Raw genomic sequence first — 18,196 nt, 5'->3', positions numbered from 1 at the left:
TCCGCGTGGACATAAAATCAAATTCTGTCGATTGCATCGGATTCGGGGATGCCTTTTCTCTGAGGAACCGATGAGATATCGTCAATCCCTTGACACAAGTTTTGTTTTGTCGAGTAGTGTTATCGGTATCGGTCGTTGGCGGTTTGTGCGCTGAGTTGTGGGGGCGCATCCCCAAAGTCGGGGGCGACTTATTCCGGTGAATAGCACCGCGATCAAACATTTGCGCTGTTGTTTGAAATTCTGCGGAACTTTTTTTTTGTTTGAAATGTGATTCAGCGAAGAAAGTCGATACTTTGGGTCGTTTTGTGTTCAATTTTTATGACCATTACTGGTTGCCATAATGGCCCTTCGTAATGCCTTATAATGGGCAAATATGCGGAAAGAAAGAGGTTCCGGGACCAGAGGGCTATTAAAGATTCAGAATGTCCTGTCCTGTAAGTTACGCTTCCTCGTTGGAGAAATATGTATGCAAAGCCAGTATTTCTGGATAAAGCAACCCGAAGGTTCCAGGAATGGTTCCAGACTGCAATGACAAGGGAACCGGGTGTGGGAGTCTTTGTTACAGTTTGTTTTCGCGTGAAAAAAGTTGTAGAAAAACTTGGCTCTTTGCTGAGTATGTTTCGATCTGGAGTTTAGGAAGGTTCCAGAAGGTAAACCTTAAAATTCAAAAAGTTTTAGTAAGGTATCATTCAAACGTAAATAGCGGTATTAATTTAAATTATAAGCTGAGTTAATCAATTCAGAAGGTTTTTTTTTGTAAATCTAATAAATAATTATTTTCAATGTGAAATAAAAGATCAGTCCAAACAAAAATGTTTTGGTGTCTGATTAACAGCAAATGTGCTCCTGTTAAATTGACTAATAAAAAGCAGGACTTAAAAAAAGTAGGAGCGATTCTATACCAAAACCGGAAATGGATTTTATTTGTATTTTTTATTTGGCTCAAACTTTGTTGGGGCCTTCTCCTTGACCAAAAAAGCTAATTTCCGGAGTTTTTTTAAAAGGTCCAATAAACCAAAATTTCATTTTTTGCTTTTTGGGTGTTTTTTAATACCCCTGACTCAAGGGGGTTTTAAAAACACCCAAAAAGCAAAAACTGAAAATTTGGTTTTTTGGACCTTTTCCAAAAATAGTCCAGATTTGTTTCATTAGTTCACCCATATAATTCTTCTGCATCTGTAATCTGTAACTTTTCAATGAATTTTCTTATCAATTTGGTGTCTTCGGCAAAGTTGTAGGTGTTGTTGAAGAATATTCAAAAAAACTAAGTACTCGCAAGAAACAGCCGATTTTTCTATAAACTTTATTTTTATGAAAACTCCGTTTCCAAAAATATGTATTTTTTTTATTTGGATAATTCTCTACTAACTCACACGAAATCGGGAAATGTTGCCTTCGTCGTAAAAATTATCCCTGCATATTTAGAAAAAACACGAAATTTTAAAATGAAAATTTTTGTTATAAATGTTAAATGTCCCTTCTGGGTCAATGAAGATTCGAAAAGTACATTAAATTTCCCTTAAAATGACATGTTCCAAAATTTTTTACAGTCGAATAACGGAAAATGGGAGAGTTTTTTAAAACTTTTTTTGTGTTTTTTTTTTGGGATGAAATATACGTTTTTTCGTAATTCTGAGTAGGCCATTAAATCGCGCGTCTAATTTTACATAAAGTCCCTTTGACACCAAATTTCTATCTCATCACCGTTTCAGGCTGCAATTTATTGAAAAACACTTCTTTTTTCGCATGTTCAAAAATGAAAGGGGTCGTACCGCCCCTCCGTCACGAGATATCAAAAAACGGACCTCGGATTCGATAGAGGGGTCGGGTCAACTGCTGTGTGAGTTGGCGGAAAATTACCCATTTTCGAGATGTTTTTGTATGTTTTAGGGGACAAAACCTGCCACTTTTGAGCCATATACTGCCGCTGAGTTAGGAGTTTTTGAAAATAAATGATTTTTGGAAAAATATCAAATTTCATAAATTAAATTTGTTTGACCTCACTTCTAAATGGAAAATTGAAAATCGAAAATTATTTCACAGATTTTTTGATAAAGGGCCCCGTTTTCAAGTTTAGCCACCGAGAGTTTGATTTTAGCTAATAAGTTGCAGTTTTTCGATTTTTATAAATAGTGACCGTGAATGACCACTTCTAAAAACCTTGTCGTTATCTCAGCAACTAATGGTCCGATTTTCAATGTTAAATTATAAATACTCGTAATATTTTCCGATCTTATCGAAATCAATATTTTCATTTTTTGTAAATAAAAACTATAATTTCAAAAGGGCGTAATATTGAATGTGTGGCCCTTTGAAATATTAGGCTTCATTCATAAAGTACGTCACGCTAAAATCAGCCAAAATTTACCCCCTCCCCCCCCCTTTGTCACTCTTTTCCTATACTATAACACGCAATGTCACACTTGCTCAGACCCCCCCCCCCTCCCTCCCTAGAGCGTGACATACTTTATGGATGACGCCTTAGTCTTGTTTCATAAAAATTGAAAATATTGTTTTCGAAAAGATCGGAAAATAACGGAGCCCTATATCAAAAAATCTGTAGAGTACTTTTCGGTGGGAAATTTAATTTTACATTTAAAAATTAGGTCAGAAAAAATTATGAATAAAACTACATATTTTTCCAAAAATCACATTTTTTTTTTTGAAAAAATCATAACTCGGTGACAGAATTTTTGACCTTACTTCTTTATGGCTCATAAGTTCCGGATTTTTGTCCTCTGAAATAAAAAAAATGAATTAAAGAAATAGGTGAAAAATCGAAAAAAATCTGTGTACCGTATTTTTGTCCTAAATAGACCTTATCAATATCTTTGTATAAACAGCTGTCAAGATGTATGGGACTTGTATGGGTAGAGCATTGGCACAAAATTGAGCCAATGAAAAAAAAAATACATAAAACGTCATATTCGACCGATATAAACGTTTTCAAAAATCTACTTTTCAATATTACAATATTCGAAATTAATTGATCGATTTGATGGCTTCAGCAAAGTTTTTGGTATTTTTTTAATTAGCTTCCACAAAAAAATAAATTGTCATTAAACATATTTTTGTTATTATTAAGAATTTAAAGATTAGGGATATTTTATAATAAATAAAAAAATCTTTTTTTGAAAGCAAAACTATATCTGTAATCGAAAATGTCTTAAGATTTATCTGATAAAACGAACCAATTTCTAGCCAATTAAAGGTACAGTCCAGACTTGATTATTCGTAGTTTCGATTATCCGAAGTTCGATTAATCGAATCACAAACAAAAACAATGTTTTCGCTTTTTTTCTTATTTTAATTATCATATTCGAATTATGCAACCCCTTTTTGATCAAATTTGATTGCCTGAAAAATTAAAAAAAAATCTTTTTTTTTAATATTTCATCATCGCTTATGGCCGCCATCTTGGATTTAAAAATTCGAAGTCACTTCAGAGTAGTTTAAGGGTCATACTAAAGCTCAACAATCAAAAATAAGGTAACGATTTTTTTTTCGTGAGTATACAGTCCAGACTCGATTATTCGAGAGTCTGGACTGTATAATCAATAAAAAAATAATTTTGGATTCGAATCGAGTAAATCTTTTGACGTTTAGTTATGTGGCAAATTCAAACCGATTGAATTGTTTATGTAGTGGACAGATTTAGCTGAAATGAGATGTTTTGGATTTTTTAGTAAGCTAAATATTTTGTAGCTCAAATATGAAGTAAAAAAATGATAAGACAACATTTTCCAATGGATCATTTTTGGTCCTCTTGGAACGAGCTGTCAAGTAGGATGCTATCTGTCAAGTAAGGACGGCAAATTTTGTTTTTAGAAATTGAATTGAAAAGTATTATTTTTTAGGAACTTTCAAGTCATGTTGATGAGTTAAAACAATTTTATTTATTTTGAGCTTTTGTAAAAAAGATTACTATTTGATACAAAACAATAAACAAATATTTTTTACTATCACCTAGACCTTCTTTATGAGGTTTGAAATAATTTAATCCTAAAACTGTTTAAAAAGGTGGATCTTCAAGACACTACGAACACCCACGTCCAAGGGTTAATCCCCTCATCCCGGAAGGAGCGCCAGCTGGCAACATGGTCCCGTTGGTGGCGTTGTCGGCAGTACTCGACTGCCAAGATATTAAGTGCTTTGTTATTATTCCTTATGCCAGCACTGCTGGAGTGGATACACACTAGAGACGCAGCACTGACCGAAGTAGAGTTGACTTTGTGTCTTCGGAAAAAAAAGTAGCGGCGGCGGCGGCAGCGGTTGCTGAATAATGCACGTTTGCACAAGGAAGAAATCGAACACGTGTTCGGAGTAGTTTCTGTTTATGGTCACGAATGTTATTTCTCCTTTTTGGCGTGAAAAGCGTGCAATTTTCCGTTGGAGAATAACTATTGTTTTCCATAGAAATAAAGGCAATTGAAAGGGTTCGCATTTGTTCCGACAGAAAAGAGAAAAATACTTTGATCTCTTGGTTCAATTTCCAACATTGGTCCTCAGCGTTTCAAGCAGCTGGCAACACTGCCACCAAGCACACCCACTTCACTGGCTTCACTTCCGGGGGTCTTTCTGGCTTCAGATTTGCATTAAAACGCCGTCGGGTTTGTGTCTCTTTGGTCTATTGTGCTGGAGCTGCTCCCCCTGAAGAATGCCCCATTCCATGCATTATTTACATTTTCATTTTCGTTTTCTTTCCATTCGAGTAAACTTGGCTCGGCGAGGGATAAATTCACGCTCACTGGCGACAAAGTCACGGTTCAGAGCAAGTTGGGGCTAATGTTTTGAAAAGGGGTTATATTTTATGTTGCTTTTCTTTTGCGAAAATTGTAGTTTAATTGAATTGAAAAATATTTTTGGAAGAGACTTCTTCAAATCGACCGCTGAAAACTTAATCAAAACTTCAAAATCGAACAATTTTCAAATTCAAATCCCCTCGAAAAAAAACATCCAATTCTGCCGCCGGTTGACATTTGAAATCCCAATAAAAAAAGATTCGTAATAAGAGTCGTCAAAGAAACAGGTTTTCCTCCCCGTGATAAGCTGCGACACAAGATGCGACCAGTTTCCAGTTTCTCCAGTGCTTGGCTGGGGTTTTTGGCTGAACTTTGGCTGGTCAAGGCGCGGATGCCAACCGGACGGAGATCATCGCTAAAATTGGCACGGTTTCAAGCTGCTGTTGTTGTTCCGAAACTTGGAAAGTTATGGCGGTATTTTCGCTTGCCTGGAGGTTGAGTTATGAAAGTGGGTTTGGGGACTGAAGAAACTATGTAATACTAGCCGGAACTTGGAAGAGCAGCGGCAAATTGATGATTTTTTTCGGTTATTGCTTGTTTGTTGGAATGCACTTTCCGGAGGAATTTGGAACAGATCTAATGAGCGGGACGGGAGTGTAACAACTGGGTAGGGCAATTGGGACGGGTTGGAGTGATTCATGGATTTTTTTTAATAGAATTTTATTATTAATTTTTTTTATAGAATTTTACGAATTTTAAGAATTTTAAGAATTTTAAGAATTTTAAGAATTTTAAGAATTTTAAGAATTTTAAGAATTTTAAGAATTTTAAGAATTTTAAGAATTTTAAGAATTTTAAGAATTTTAAGAATTTTAAGAATTTTAAGAATTTTAAGAATTTTAAGAATTTTAAGAATTTTAAGAATTTTAATAATTTTAATAATTTTAATAATTTTAATAATTTTAAGAATTTTAAGAATTTTAAGAATTTTAAGAATTTTAAGAATTTTAAGAATTTTAAGAATTTTAAGAATTTTAAGAATTTTAAGAATTTTAAGAATTTTAAGAATTTTAAGAATTTTAAGAATTTTAAGAATTTTAAGAATTTTAAGAATTTTAAGAATTTTAAGAATTTTAAGAATTTTAAGAATTTTAAGAATTTTAAGAATTTTAAGAATTTTAAGAATTTTAAGAATTTTAAGAATTTTAAGAATTTTAAGAATTTTAAGAATTTTAAGAATTTTAAGAATTTTAAGAATTTTAAGAATTTTAAGAATTTTAAGAATTTTAAGAATTTTAAGAATTTTAAGAATTTTAAGAATTTTAAGAATTTTAAGAATTTTAAGAATTTTGAGAATTTTAAGAATTTTAAGAATTTTAATAATTTTAATAATTTTAATAATTTAAGAATTTTAAGAATTTTAAGAATTTTAAGAATTTTAAGAATTTTAAGAATTTTAAGAATTTTAAGAATTTTAAGAATTTTAAGAATTTTAAGAATTTTAAGAATTTTAAGAATTTTAAGAATTTTAAGAATTTTCAGAATTTTAAGAATTTTAAGAATTTGAAGAATTTTAAGAATTTTAAGAATTTTAAGAATTTTAAGAATTTTAAGAATTTTAAGAATTTTAAGAATTTTAAGAATTTTAAGAATTTTAAGAATTTTAAGAATTTTAAGAATTTTAAGAATTTTAAGAATTTTAAGAATTTTAAGAATTTTAAGAATTTTAAGAATTTTAAGAATTTTAAGAATTTTAAGAATTTTAAGAATTTTAAGAATTTTAAGAATTTTAAGAATTTTAAGAATTTTAAGAATTTTAAGAATTTTAAGAATTTTAAGAATTTTAAGAATTTTAAGAATTTTAAGAATTTTAAGAATTTTAAGAATTTTAAGAATTTTAAGAATTTTAAGAATTTTAAGAATTTTAAGAATTTTAAGAATTTTAAGAATTTTAAGAATTTTAAGAATTTTAAGAATTTTAAGAATTTTAAGAATTTTAAGAATTTTAAGAATTTTAAGAATTTTAAGAATTTTAAGAATTTTAAGAATTTTAAGAATTTTAATGAATCATCAATATTAACATTCGTTATCCTCATAGTCACCATTTTCTTGGAAAACTGCCATCCCCAAACACACAAACTACACGTGAGTCAGCTCCGTCCACCGAACCCGTCGAAAAACAAGGTGGAAAATGAACTTTTCCTCGCTCGAACAGATTCAAGACCGTCCCACAGCATAGGAAAAATTTCATTCATACGTTGCCTTAGCTCCACCGTGAACCAGTGGAAGACCATTAAAGGACGGCACGTGGCTGGCCAGGCTGGGAGAAAAGGGGGTTTGATTTTCCACTTGCCACCCACAGTTGGCGTGACTCACAGTGTTGAGGTCGTTGCTGGTGGCGCCCCGACAAACCTGTTCGTGACCTTTACCAACGTAGTTTACCTTGGGGGAAGCTGTCTCTGCGAGGGGTTCACGGGATGGTAGTTGGGTTGATTGAAAATTTTCACGATTTTTTCTTGGAGTGTTTGTTTTAGTCGATGACATGAACCAAGTTTCCCGAAAGTCATGCCACGTGGGTAGCGGACTTTACTGCCTCCATGTCATCAGCTGCCCATATTGGCTCTCATCGACAATTAATTACCACCCAAGCGTGTTCTATGCTCCCACATAGTCCCACATGCTTTCGCTGGAAGTTTGTCCGAACCCCGAGCGGCACTCCAAAAATAGACCACTTAATTAAGTTGGGGGGGATCCGTTTTTTTGCTGACAGCAGAGGAAGGCACGCGCGCGTAGGAAGTTGCTTTTAAAATGGCCCAAATTGAGTGAAATTGACCAGTGAGACTAGAAAGGAGATTGTGACAAATACACATAGTGATGTTCTGCCCGAGCAACGAAACGTTGCAGAACATAACCGAGAAGACGAAGCTGCTGGCGCAGAAATGTACCCAGCAAATCCGGGTATCGTCGGATCAGCAAACCAGTGGGTCTGGTGGGGCCACCGAGGGTGGCCAGCAGGACTCCACGGGGAAGGTTCCACCGAGTCCGGCCAAGGAAAGTGGCGGAAGCAAGTCGTTGCGATGTTTGTGTCCCTGCAAGGGAACGCTCAGCAAGATCATCGCCAAGAAGGTCGGTGCCGTGACGGGGAAGGAACAGCCGCGGTCCACCACCCGGTGGTACGTCAAGGTAATACAGATGGCAAGCTGGGAGCTAATCTTGATTTCATTTGGAGTTCATTGCTGTAATGTGCATCAGATATTGACACTCCCACTGTTCATTCACAATCAAAAACAGTCGAATTCGTGTTACTTCATATTATGTACAACTCATTCTTGCAAATCAAGATGCAAGTCATCGACGACTATCAATTGATAAGAACCGTTGACACTGCATTTTTGAAAGCAATATATAGTCCTAACTAGTCTAGCCGGTATCAGTAGAGGCAATTCGCATTACAAGTACTACTGAAAATCATGTTACTTACCATATTGGTGCTGGGTTTAACGGTGCTCTGGATCTGCAAGCGGTACTCCTACTGGAGCGATCGTGGCGTCGAATATCTCGAACCTCACTTCCCCTCAGGAAACCTCCAGGGAGTGAGTCGGAAGTAGCATCTGGATCAGGTCATTCGCCGGTGCTACCAGCAGCTCAAAGGCAGTGGACCCTTCGGTGGGATATTCTTCTGCACCAGTCCGGTTGCGCTGGCGTTGGATCTGGACCTGGTAAAGTCCGTGCTGGAACAAAACATTTCAAAAGGGCGTAATAATGAATGTTTAACCCTTTTAGTCTTGATTTAAAATATTGTTTTCGAAAAGATCGGAAAATTTCCCGAATGTTTCATATTTTAACATTGTAAATCGGACCACTAGTTGCTGAGACATCGACATTAGAAAATGGTGGGTTGTTTGGGTGAGACTTAGAAAACATCAATTTTACTGTTTTTAAACCTTTGCATGGCAATATCTCAGCAACTAAGGGTCGTTTTAACAAAGTTCAAAAAAGCAAAATATATAGAATTTTCTCAGCTTCTCAAAAATATTTTTTCAAGAGTGGGCAAACATGTGCACAGATTTGAAAAAATTAAAAAACTGCGACTATTTTCAAAAAAGTTACCTTAGAAATGGCTTCAACTTGAAAACGGTGCACTTTATTAAATTTTACTAAAGTACTTTTTGATTGCAATTTTGATTTAACATCGAAAAAAGAAGTTGAAAAATTTTTGCGACCGATATTTCGATTTTTTGAAAAATCAGTATTGATTCAAAAATTCATAACTCGGTCAAAGATTTTTTGCACAACCAGGGAATTTCTGAAAAGTTGGCATTTGGCAAATTTAGCGAGCACAACCATTTTTTAGTTCCTTTTGGGGTCCTAAACAACTCCCCAAAGTTTGGGAACGATTGGTTTAGTCCTCACTTTGCGCAAAGCGATTCAATTTTCCATATAAATTTGTATGGGAAAAACCATTTTTTTGGATTTTGATATTTATAAAATCCACGTTTAACGCTGTACTAAAACCGGATTCATATTCGGATGCTCTGGAATGTGCTCTACAACTTTCCCGAAGAGAGTATGGTGCTAACTTGCTCTTATAAAAAGATACAGCGCGTTCAAAACTCGTCTAAAACGTGTTTTTTGCTCGAAAATCACGTTTTAGACGAGTTTTGAGGACGCTGTATCTTTTTTCAGGGACAAGCTAGCACCAAACTCTCTTCGGGAAAGTTGTAGAGCACATTTCAGAGCATCCAAATATGAATCCGGTTTTAGTACAGCGTGAAACGTTGATTTTATAAATATCAAAACTCAAAAAAAATGTTTTTCCCATACAAATTTATATGGAAAACAAGCCTTACCCGAAAAACTTCGTCTTTTCCTTTTTTCGTTTGTTGACGTTTTTTGATTTTTCGCTTATTCAGCCTCCTGTGATCGAAATATGATTTTACGTAACTTTCTTTATACAATTTGCCGATGCTCCGGAATCGGTTCCAGAGTGGCCAAAGTGTCAATTAGTTAGCATATAAACCTTCCTTGGGTTTATACGAACCCAATGCAGAAAAAAACGCACCGATCCGTTGTTCCGTATTGAACTGATTCGCGTTCGAACAAAACCGTCGAAATTTTTTATATATATAGAAGATTGAATCGCTTTGCGCAAAGTGAGGACTTAACCAATCGTTCCCAAACTTTGGGGAGTTGTTTAGGACCCCAAAAGGAACTGAAAAATTGCTGTGCTGAAAAATCGATTTTGATATTACACCCTAATGGGACATTTATGCGATCAGGGTCAGTACAGGTTTTTGAATTTTCATACGGGTAATGCTCTACCAACTCCCACAGCAGTTGTCCTGATCCCTTTTCGATTTGCGTGAAACTTTTTCCTCAGGGGTAACTTTGGATATCGCGATTTTACGAAAAAAAGTTTTGTCAATGTAGATTCGAAAAGTACATTAAATTTTTTTTAAAATGACATGTTCCAATTTTTTTACAGTCGAGTAACGGAAAATGTCAGATTTTTTAAAACTTTTTTAGTGTTTTTTTTCGATGAAAAATACGTTTTTTCGGAATTCTGAGTACGCCATCAAATCGGGCGTCTTAGTTTACATAAAAGTCCCTTTGTTACAAATTTCTATCTCATCATCGTTTCAGGCTGCAAATTATTGAAAAACACCTCTTTTTTCGCATGTTCAAAAATGAAAGGGGACGTACCGCCCCTCCGTCACGAGATATAAAAAACGGACCTCGGATTCGTGATCAGGGACAAAAGTTATCCATTAGGACAAAGTTTCACGCAAATCGAAGAGGGGTCGGGGCAACTTTTCTCGATTTCGTGTGAGTTGATAGAGTATTACCCATACATCATATTTGTATGGACAGCTGCCAAATTTGTAGGGAAAATCATATGGACAAACTAATGATGCAAAATGGCTTCTTTGGGCAAACCGCAGGCACCAAAAAAGTTTCAGCTGGATTAAAAAATACAAAAATTAAAATTAAAAAATAGACCGATTTCGTAGAGAATTGCTCTTCCGCATTAGACTGTCGGGGAAGACTATGGTTCCGTTGGAGTTGGATCCTCGGAGGGCGGTGATTGGGTTCGAAGGTGGACTGTGGTTGCACATTGAGAAAGTATAGCTTTTTGGGTAATAAATCTGATTGATAGGATGAGTTATTTTACGAGACGATAAGGACGTACTCAGTTATTTATGATACCTCGCGATAAGATAATGATACTTGAATAAAACTTTATCGCACTTGTTATAGCCATTACCAAATGATTGACTTTTATTTAATTTCAAGAACAATTAAATACTACAATATCGTATTCAACTGCTACAGAACAAAACTAACTGACCGCTCAATTAGCACCAACCCGTGATCACGCCCAACAAAGATCCAATTCTTCACTCAACTCGACGTCGTCGTGCTATCTTGTCGCACCCGCCATTTTGACGTTCCGAGAAAAACGCGTTTTAATTTTTGACCTTGAATATACAAAAACGAGAGCACGCAATGTAAACAATAACAAACACGTTTTGTTTGGCTGACCATTCTGTGCATTGTCCCAAAGTTTGGTTGAAGTTGGTTGCTGGAGTCCCGAGTTATAATTACAAATGTTTACGGTAGTCTAGCTTGTACGTGCGACAAACGCATCTTGACTTTCCTGGCCTGAAATCCCTTTGGCCTTTTGTCGCACTTACATCAATTTTCATGGAGTGACAAGATAGCACGCCAAGATTGAAACTACTTTCATATGTAAAGTGACAAACATGCACGGAGTTTTTCGGTTTTTGTTGAATATCTCAGGATTGAAATCGAATTTTGGGGATCTGTGAAGGTCAAAAGGTGAGGCATTGTGAGCTGCACAAAATGGCGTTCTTAACTCAATTTGGCCCAAAATGCACGTACGACAAGTTAGCACGATGGTTACTGGTGATGATTCACACCCGCGTGCCAAAACGATCCGAGAGTTCGACTCGATGTGTTTACATTTTGCCAAAAGCCGGCTTCTTTGCACGCGTGCTCGCGTGCACGCTCCACTAAACATAAACACTTCCATCGAGAATAACTCATTTCACGGCCTGAATGTGTATTTACATTGGCGAAATTAAAGCACACACAAAATATGACATTATATTGCAAACTACCGTCGAGCGATGAGTGAATTTCGTTTGTTTATATTTGGGGAGACATTTTATTGACTAAGGGTTAGAGTCCACTTTGAAGCATAACACTCGGCGATGTTGGCAAACGCTGAAGGTTTATAAATAAACCGCTTGGAATCTAGAGCGAAACTATCAATCATAAACATTAGTGAATCACACCTGAGCGTGTGGTCATAGACTGGGGTGAAGACATGGCTTTCCTCAAGACATTTTATTTGACCTAAATTTTCTCAATATGCAACCACAGTCCACCCTCAAAGGTGAGCACAACCTTCTGCGCGTCAATTCGTAGCGGTTCCTGCGTCTTGCTGGACATCCTAATCCGGAAGTCCTTCAACAGTGTTGCCAGTCCAATTCGGGCCTGCATCATTCCAAACCGCAGCCCAATGCAGTTACGCGGGCCCTCCCCGAAGGGAAGAAAGCTGTACGGATTCCGTTTGGCGAGCTCTTCCGGAAGGAACCTTGAGGTATCGAACGCCACGATCGCTCCAGTATGAGTATCGCTTGCGGATCCAGAGGACCGCCAAACTTAGCGCCAAAATGGCAAGGTAGAGTAACATCTCGGTAACACTTGGGCACACACTTGTTACGGGAACGAACATTTTCCGACTGATGTCGGTGTAGTGCAGCCTCAACCTTCTATATACTGTTGGGGTTAAATTACGGCCTACACAACTCAACAATTGATTTTGCAAGTCACGTGGCACCGGGTAAAAAGTGTTGATCGTATGTAAACAGCGGATTCATAGATTATGCCATTGTTTTTTTTTGTCAATTTTTGAGGTGTTATCACATATTTCCTTCAATATTCAAAATTGCAATCTTATTGCGACGTACCGGTATTTTACGTATGGGCGTTAATTACTCACCCCGGTCGTAGTAGTTGTAAAAATAAGGGGAGTGTCGCCGGTTCAATGCAAATGATTCTCTGAGCATCAGAGATCAACAAGTGTACCGAGTTAATGGTGGCTACTCACGATAATCGAGTAGATTTGTATGGTCGCTTGCTTTTAGCTTAACCCTCTACTGCCCAAATTTTTTTTTCGAATTTTTTTATTTTTCCCGTGTTCAGGAGGTCATTTTGAGCAACTTTTGTTCTACGAAAAACTTTACTTCTCTTGTTTTATGTTTTTCTTGTTTCATTTTTAGTATTTTAATTTGCATTTATCTTGCTTAGTTTATGTTTGTTTTTGGTAGTATTTGGCTTACTCTACCACCTCCTATCGTTACATTTTGCCTATCTAATTTTTTCATGTTTTTACAGTAACTTATTCAATTTTTTGCATGTTTTTCACATTTTCTGCTATAAAATGGAACCATTATCATTTAAATTGTAAATAAATGCGTAGAGGCATAGTCTGGGGCACTAGAAAAATTACTGCATATTTCTTTTTACTTAAAATATAGGAAATGTTAGTAAAAAACACAGCCAAAGTTGACCCCTAAAAAAAATACATTTTTAAAAACATTGGCAAAGTCACATAAAACAAGTCAAACTTCCAACCCTAAAATTTTCCAAAACTTTAAAAGTTCTTCTTTCCAATGCTTTTTGAAGATCAAAAATTGGTTGAAAAATGGATTTTTGGCGATTTTTTAAATCGAAGCCCGTCTAGAGGCGGGGTTGGGTTGTAGAGGGTTAAGTTTTACTGGATAAATTTGAGAAGTGATCCTGTCTTCGATCAGTTTCATTCAAGGGAATGTGAGCATAAAAACAGCTCATCTTTCTTAACAAACCATGTGGGAAAACTTACAATTTAATTATGTTGATTTTGTTCTCAGTACAAGATTTCTTCCCATGATAGTGCAATCCGATCGCACGAAAGATCGGTTGTTCTGCTTTTCAGCGTAAAACTAATCTTCTTTAAAAATCTATATATATATATATATAAAATTACGACGGTTTTGTTCGAACGCGAATCAGTTCAATACGGAGCGTCGGATCGAGGTGCTCTTTGTTGCGTTGGGTTCGTGTTAGTCCAAGGAAGGTTTATATGCTATAAAAATGCCACTTTGACCTCTCTGGGACCGATTCTGGAGCATTGGCAAATTGTATGGAGAAAGTTACGTAAAATCATATTTTAATCTCAGGAGGCTGAATAGACAACAAATCAAAAAACGTCAACAAACGAAAAAAGGCAGAACGAAGTTTGTCGGGTAAGGCTTGTAAACTTTAAAAATATTGCTTAATCGAGTTTAAAAAGCTCGTAAAAAGCTATAATCCGCATTAAAAACTACAAACGAAATAGCGTCTTTTAGTTAAGAAAAAATAACTGCAATTGAAGATTAGGTCATAACTTAAATTTGGTATTTTGTCGCATTTTAATAAAACCCATGTACTTGAAATAATCATGCGAGATTTTTTTTCAAATGTTATGCTACATTTTAGAAATTTAAAAATATTTTGTCTTATCTTTTTTCTTTTACAACCTGCAAAGCTGAAATTGATCAAAAGTCAAGAATATCTTAAAAAAAGATTCTGAGAAAATTGTTAAAAATCTGTGCAGAATCAAGTAGACAATCATAAAAAAACCGGAATGTTTGTACAATAATTATTATTTGCTTTTTGTTTATCAGACAGCTGGTAATAAATAAACATCTTCTAGAAGAATGCATTTTGAGAGAAAATTATAAGTGTCACTTTTGGGCTGTCAATATCTCAATAAATAATAAATTAAATTTTGGTGAAATTTCGTATGTTTTCAACAAAAATATTTGAACAAGGCTGGTACAAAATTGGCCCAAAAATTAGAGGGCAACCAATATTTTTTTCAAAAAACTTCAAAATTAAAATGTAAATTTATATGCAATCAGCTGAAATCAATTTCAAATGTACTTTCCTGTGTTTAGAATCATTTTAGGCTAATTTAAAAATCTTTTTAATTTAAAAAAAATGATGTTTGCTATCGCGAAAAGTTCTTTTTTGCTAAAATTTTTGTTTTCGTCAAATCTTACATTTTTTGAAAAGTAATGATTGCAAAACAACTGGGCAGGTATAAAATGCATTTTAAAATACTTTTTCCAGGCAAATGTTGTAACTATGGCTTGTTATTTCAATATTCCTATTTTTTGGCCCCCTCCTCGACCCCGGCCAGAGCCGAGGGACAAAAACTTTAAAAAATAATAGCATTGGCCTAATAAAAAAAATACAATACAATAATATCCAACTTGTTCCGTTGGTTGGCTTGATATTAATGTTTAGAAAAATATTTAATAGCTCAGAGGATAATTAATAATTATTCTTAGGGACCATCCATAAACCACGTGGACACTTTTTTTGGAAATCTCAACCCCCCTCCATTCGTGGACAATTTCCATACAAATAAAATCTTTTTTGTTTAAAGAGTGGACAATCGCTAACCCCCCCCCCCCTTCCTAAGGTGTCCACGTGGTTTATGGATAGTCCCTTAAGGACATTTAGATGAATGTTAGAAAAACATTTTGTACGTATTTTTATTATTAGGAAATTTTCTACAATTTCGCAAATGTTTTCAACATTTTTAATTTTGATTTCTTTTATTTCGATGGGCAATGTGAAATCTGCAAGGAAATTGAATGATCGATTTGGTGTATTGAGCAAATATTTTGGTTATGATTAAGACTTTTCAGACAAAAATAGGCACATGAAAAAATGCCCTATTGTTTATTTTTATCACTGAAAGTTGAATTTCCAAAGCAAGTTTATGTTTTTTTTTTATTTTCATTTTGTTGCAATTTGTTGAGAGCTTAAAATTTGTGAAAAAATCTGTTGTTTATAGTGTTATCTAATTACCCGGATAAAAAATTACCATTTGATTACCATATTGGATCATACAATGACACTTTGAGAAATGGTAACTATTTGTGAAATCGTTTTTTCAATTTCCCAAAATTAAAATTTAACTATATTAAACTATTTGTGAACTGTTTGATTTAAGGTTACTTTTTGCCAAATAGTACTTAAACCATTTATTTACCATACAACAAACAGTTTTTTGACGAAAATAGTACTGAGTTTTTTAAGGTTACCATTGCTAACCACCCTTATGCCAGATGGTTAAACCATTTGTGAGATAGTAAAAATTCATGCCAACCATATAAATACCATTTTTAAAACAGTAGTCAAACATTTTTGGAAATGGTAGTAACAATATAGTTTAAAGTTCAATTACCATATGAAAAAAAGTTTTTATATGGTACTTTTTTATGCGGGTAGCTCTCATTCTTCAACTCGTGATACTTTGGAAACTTTTGCTTCAATTTTCAATTAAAAAAATACTTTTGTGAAATTTTCTGTTCTTTTTTAGGTCGCGGCGAATTTTTTTGAAATTTATGACCCTCGACTCTGACCAAAGTCGAGAGGTGGAGAGGGGGAGGGAAATAAAATCAAATAAATAAAAAGTATAAAAAATTGAGTAACTAGCCATGATTTCAACTTTTGATGAAACAAGTGCATTAAAATGCATTATTCATCATTCCACTTGTTTTGCTATCACAAGTTTGCAAAATATGTAAGCATCGAGGATTTTTTTTGTGCGAAAAATTAACTTGTTGCGGTACAGTAAAAAGGAATTTGTAACAATCCAAAATATTTATGAACAATTTCAATCATGCTAAATGTGATTTGCATTTTAAACTGTTTTCAGTTGGACGGAGTTCTATTTACATTGAAGTTTTAGAGTTTTCTATAAAACAAATTTTTCCGACGAATTTTGAAAGAGAGGAGGCGTCATAAACTTTGAAAAATATTTGCAACTTCCTTATAATTTTATTTTCAAAATTTTAGAACCAAGATTATTCTTTTGATTGGGCTTAAGTCACTTTGGCTGGACATTTTCAAATGTTGGGTTAGATTCATTAGTTTCGATTCGAAATAATGTTCAACAGGAAAAAGCAGAAAATTTTCACAGTTTTAATTTCTTCTATAAATTGAATAAAACATGTAGCTTGTTCTGAATCGGCTCAATTTTGCAATTGCATCAAAACTATAACGAAAATTTTGTATTCATCAATCAACATCTACTCACAACACCTCACCCAGGTCACCATCATTAAAGCATTCTACAACTGTGCTGCCTGATGGAATGCCGCCAATAATGCAACATGAGCTGTGTTTACAAACAAGCACAATGTAACACTTTAGCTCGAAACCTACAACCTCAGCGCAACCCATATAAAAACCCCAAACAACCTTTGCACGGGATGAGTCACCTCAACATGCTTCGACGACATTGTTTCCCTTGAAACTTCGGTGTATACACTTTTTTTATTGGATTTTTTGCTTCTCTCTCAAACACAGCACCGATCATTATTCTCAATCGCTTGAAATTAGTCGTGCTAGCGATGTTGAACAAAAGAGTCACAAGACTTAGTACGAGAACTTCTTCGTTTTTTCCCTCTAACCGCATCCATTCGTCAGCCAAGCGATATCGATGTTCACTTTTTTAACATTCGGATGGTGACATTTCGAAATGTCCTTTGAAAGTTAAAGTTTCTTGTTAAATTGCAATTTTTTAATATTCGATTTGTAAACTTCATTTAAATATTATTTTGAGTTGTTTTAAATTAAAAATACCGTAATCCCTTACGAATTGTTCCTTCCCCCACTTGAAACCTAAGCCCATACAAAGTACTTTTTCGTGCCTGCATGATTTTGTTGTTGAATTGATTGAGTGCGCGCGACAAAGTGCGGGCCTTCTTCTGTCGATGAAGTGCCAAAGTTCGTGATGAATGACAGCTACGCTGCTGGGAAAGAAAAAAATGTGCCAAGCTTGCGTTTAAAGGCTTATGAATCGGTAGCATTTATGATTACAAGAAAAAATAAAATAAACGTCCCTCATTGTGTTGTCAAATGGCAGCCGGCTGGAAAATGAGTCGCAATTGACGCGGCGTGACTTTTTTGTGAGTTTTTTTTGGTGCTTAGTTTTCTAAGAAGGGTGTTTATAAATAACTACTTGAGAGGAGCGTCTCTGAATAATAAAAATTTGAATTTGAACACCTGGAGAGACTCCATTGTTGCAAAGGATTTTATAGCTCCGCTAAAATATGACTCTTTCTATCTTTTTGTTTTGTTTTTTTTTTTTTTTTTTTGAGATTTAATCATTTAAAAGCACAATCATCTACTTTGTTTTTTAAACATAATTTTAGAATTACTATATCCAGTAATAATTTTATTCTTTGATATTTTTTAGATTGACTTTATTTTTTAAGCACGGTACGAAAAAAAACGATGCATTGCAAACCTTTTTACAGATCAAATTCCACTTAGCACTTATTTCGAATGCAGGTCAAGAGCGCCTTATTAGACAGACCACACTA

The 18,196-nt window shown here is 34.7% G+C and overlaps 1 protein-coding gene across 7 annotated transcripts in view; it reads left to right on the top strand.

Moving 5' to 3' along the window:
* The window catches only part of LOC120415429 (ral guanine nucleotide dissociation stimulator-like 1), a 106,423-nt gene that overhangs the window by 76,022 nt on the left and 12,205 nt on the right, over window positions 1–18,196 (top strand). For 3 of the 7 annotated variants that reach the window (XM_039576975.2, XM_039576974.2, XM_039576971.2), the window contains exon 2: window positions 7,513–7,925. The exons of 3 other annotated variants lie outside the window; for them this stretch is intronic. In XM_039576975.2, the coding sequence (XP_039432909.1) occupies window positions 7,617–7,925 (309 nt within the window). In that variant the 5' untranslated portion in view covers window positions 7,513–7,616. The remainder of the gene's footprint in view (window positions 1–7,512; window positions 7,926–18,196) is intronic. One more of the 7 variants, XM_039576972.2, reaches the window with a different exon arrangement.

The sequence above is a fragment of the Culex pipiens genome, chromosome 2 (genome assembly GCF_016801865.2).
Source record: "Culex pipiens pallens isolate TS chromosome 2, TS_CPP_V2, whole genome shotgun sequence".
Lineage (NCBI taxonomy): Eukaryota > Metazoa > Arthropoda > Insecta > Diptera > Culicidae > Culex > Culex pipiens.
This window is presented reverse-complemented; position numbering and strand designations above follow the sequence as displayed.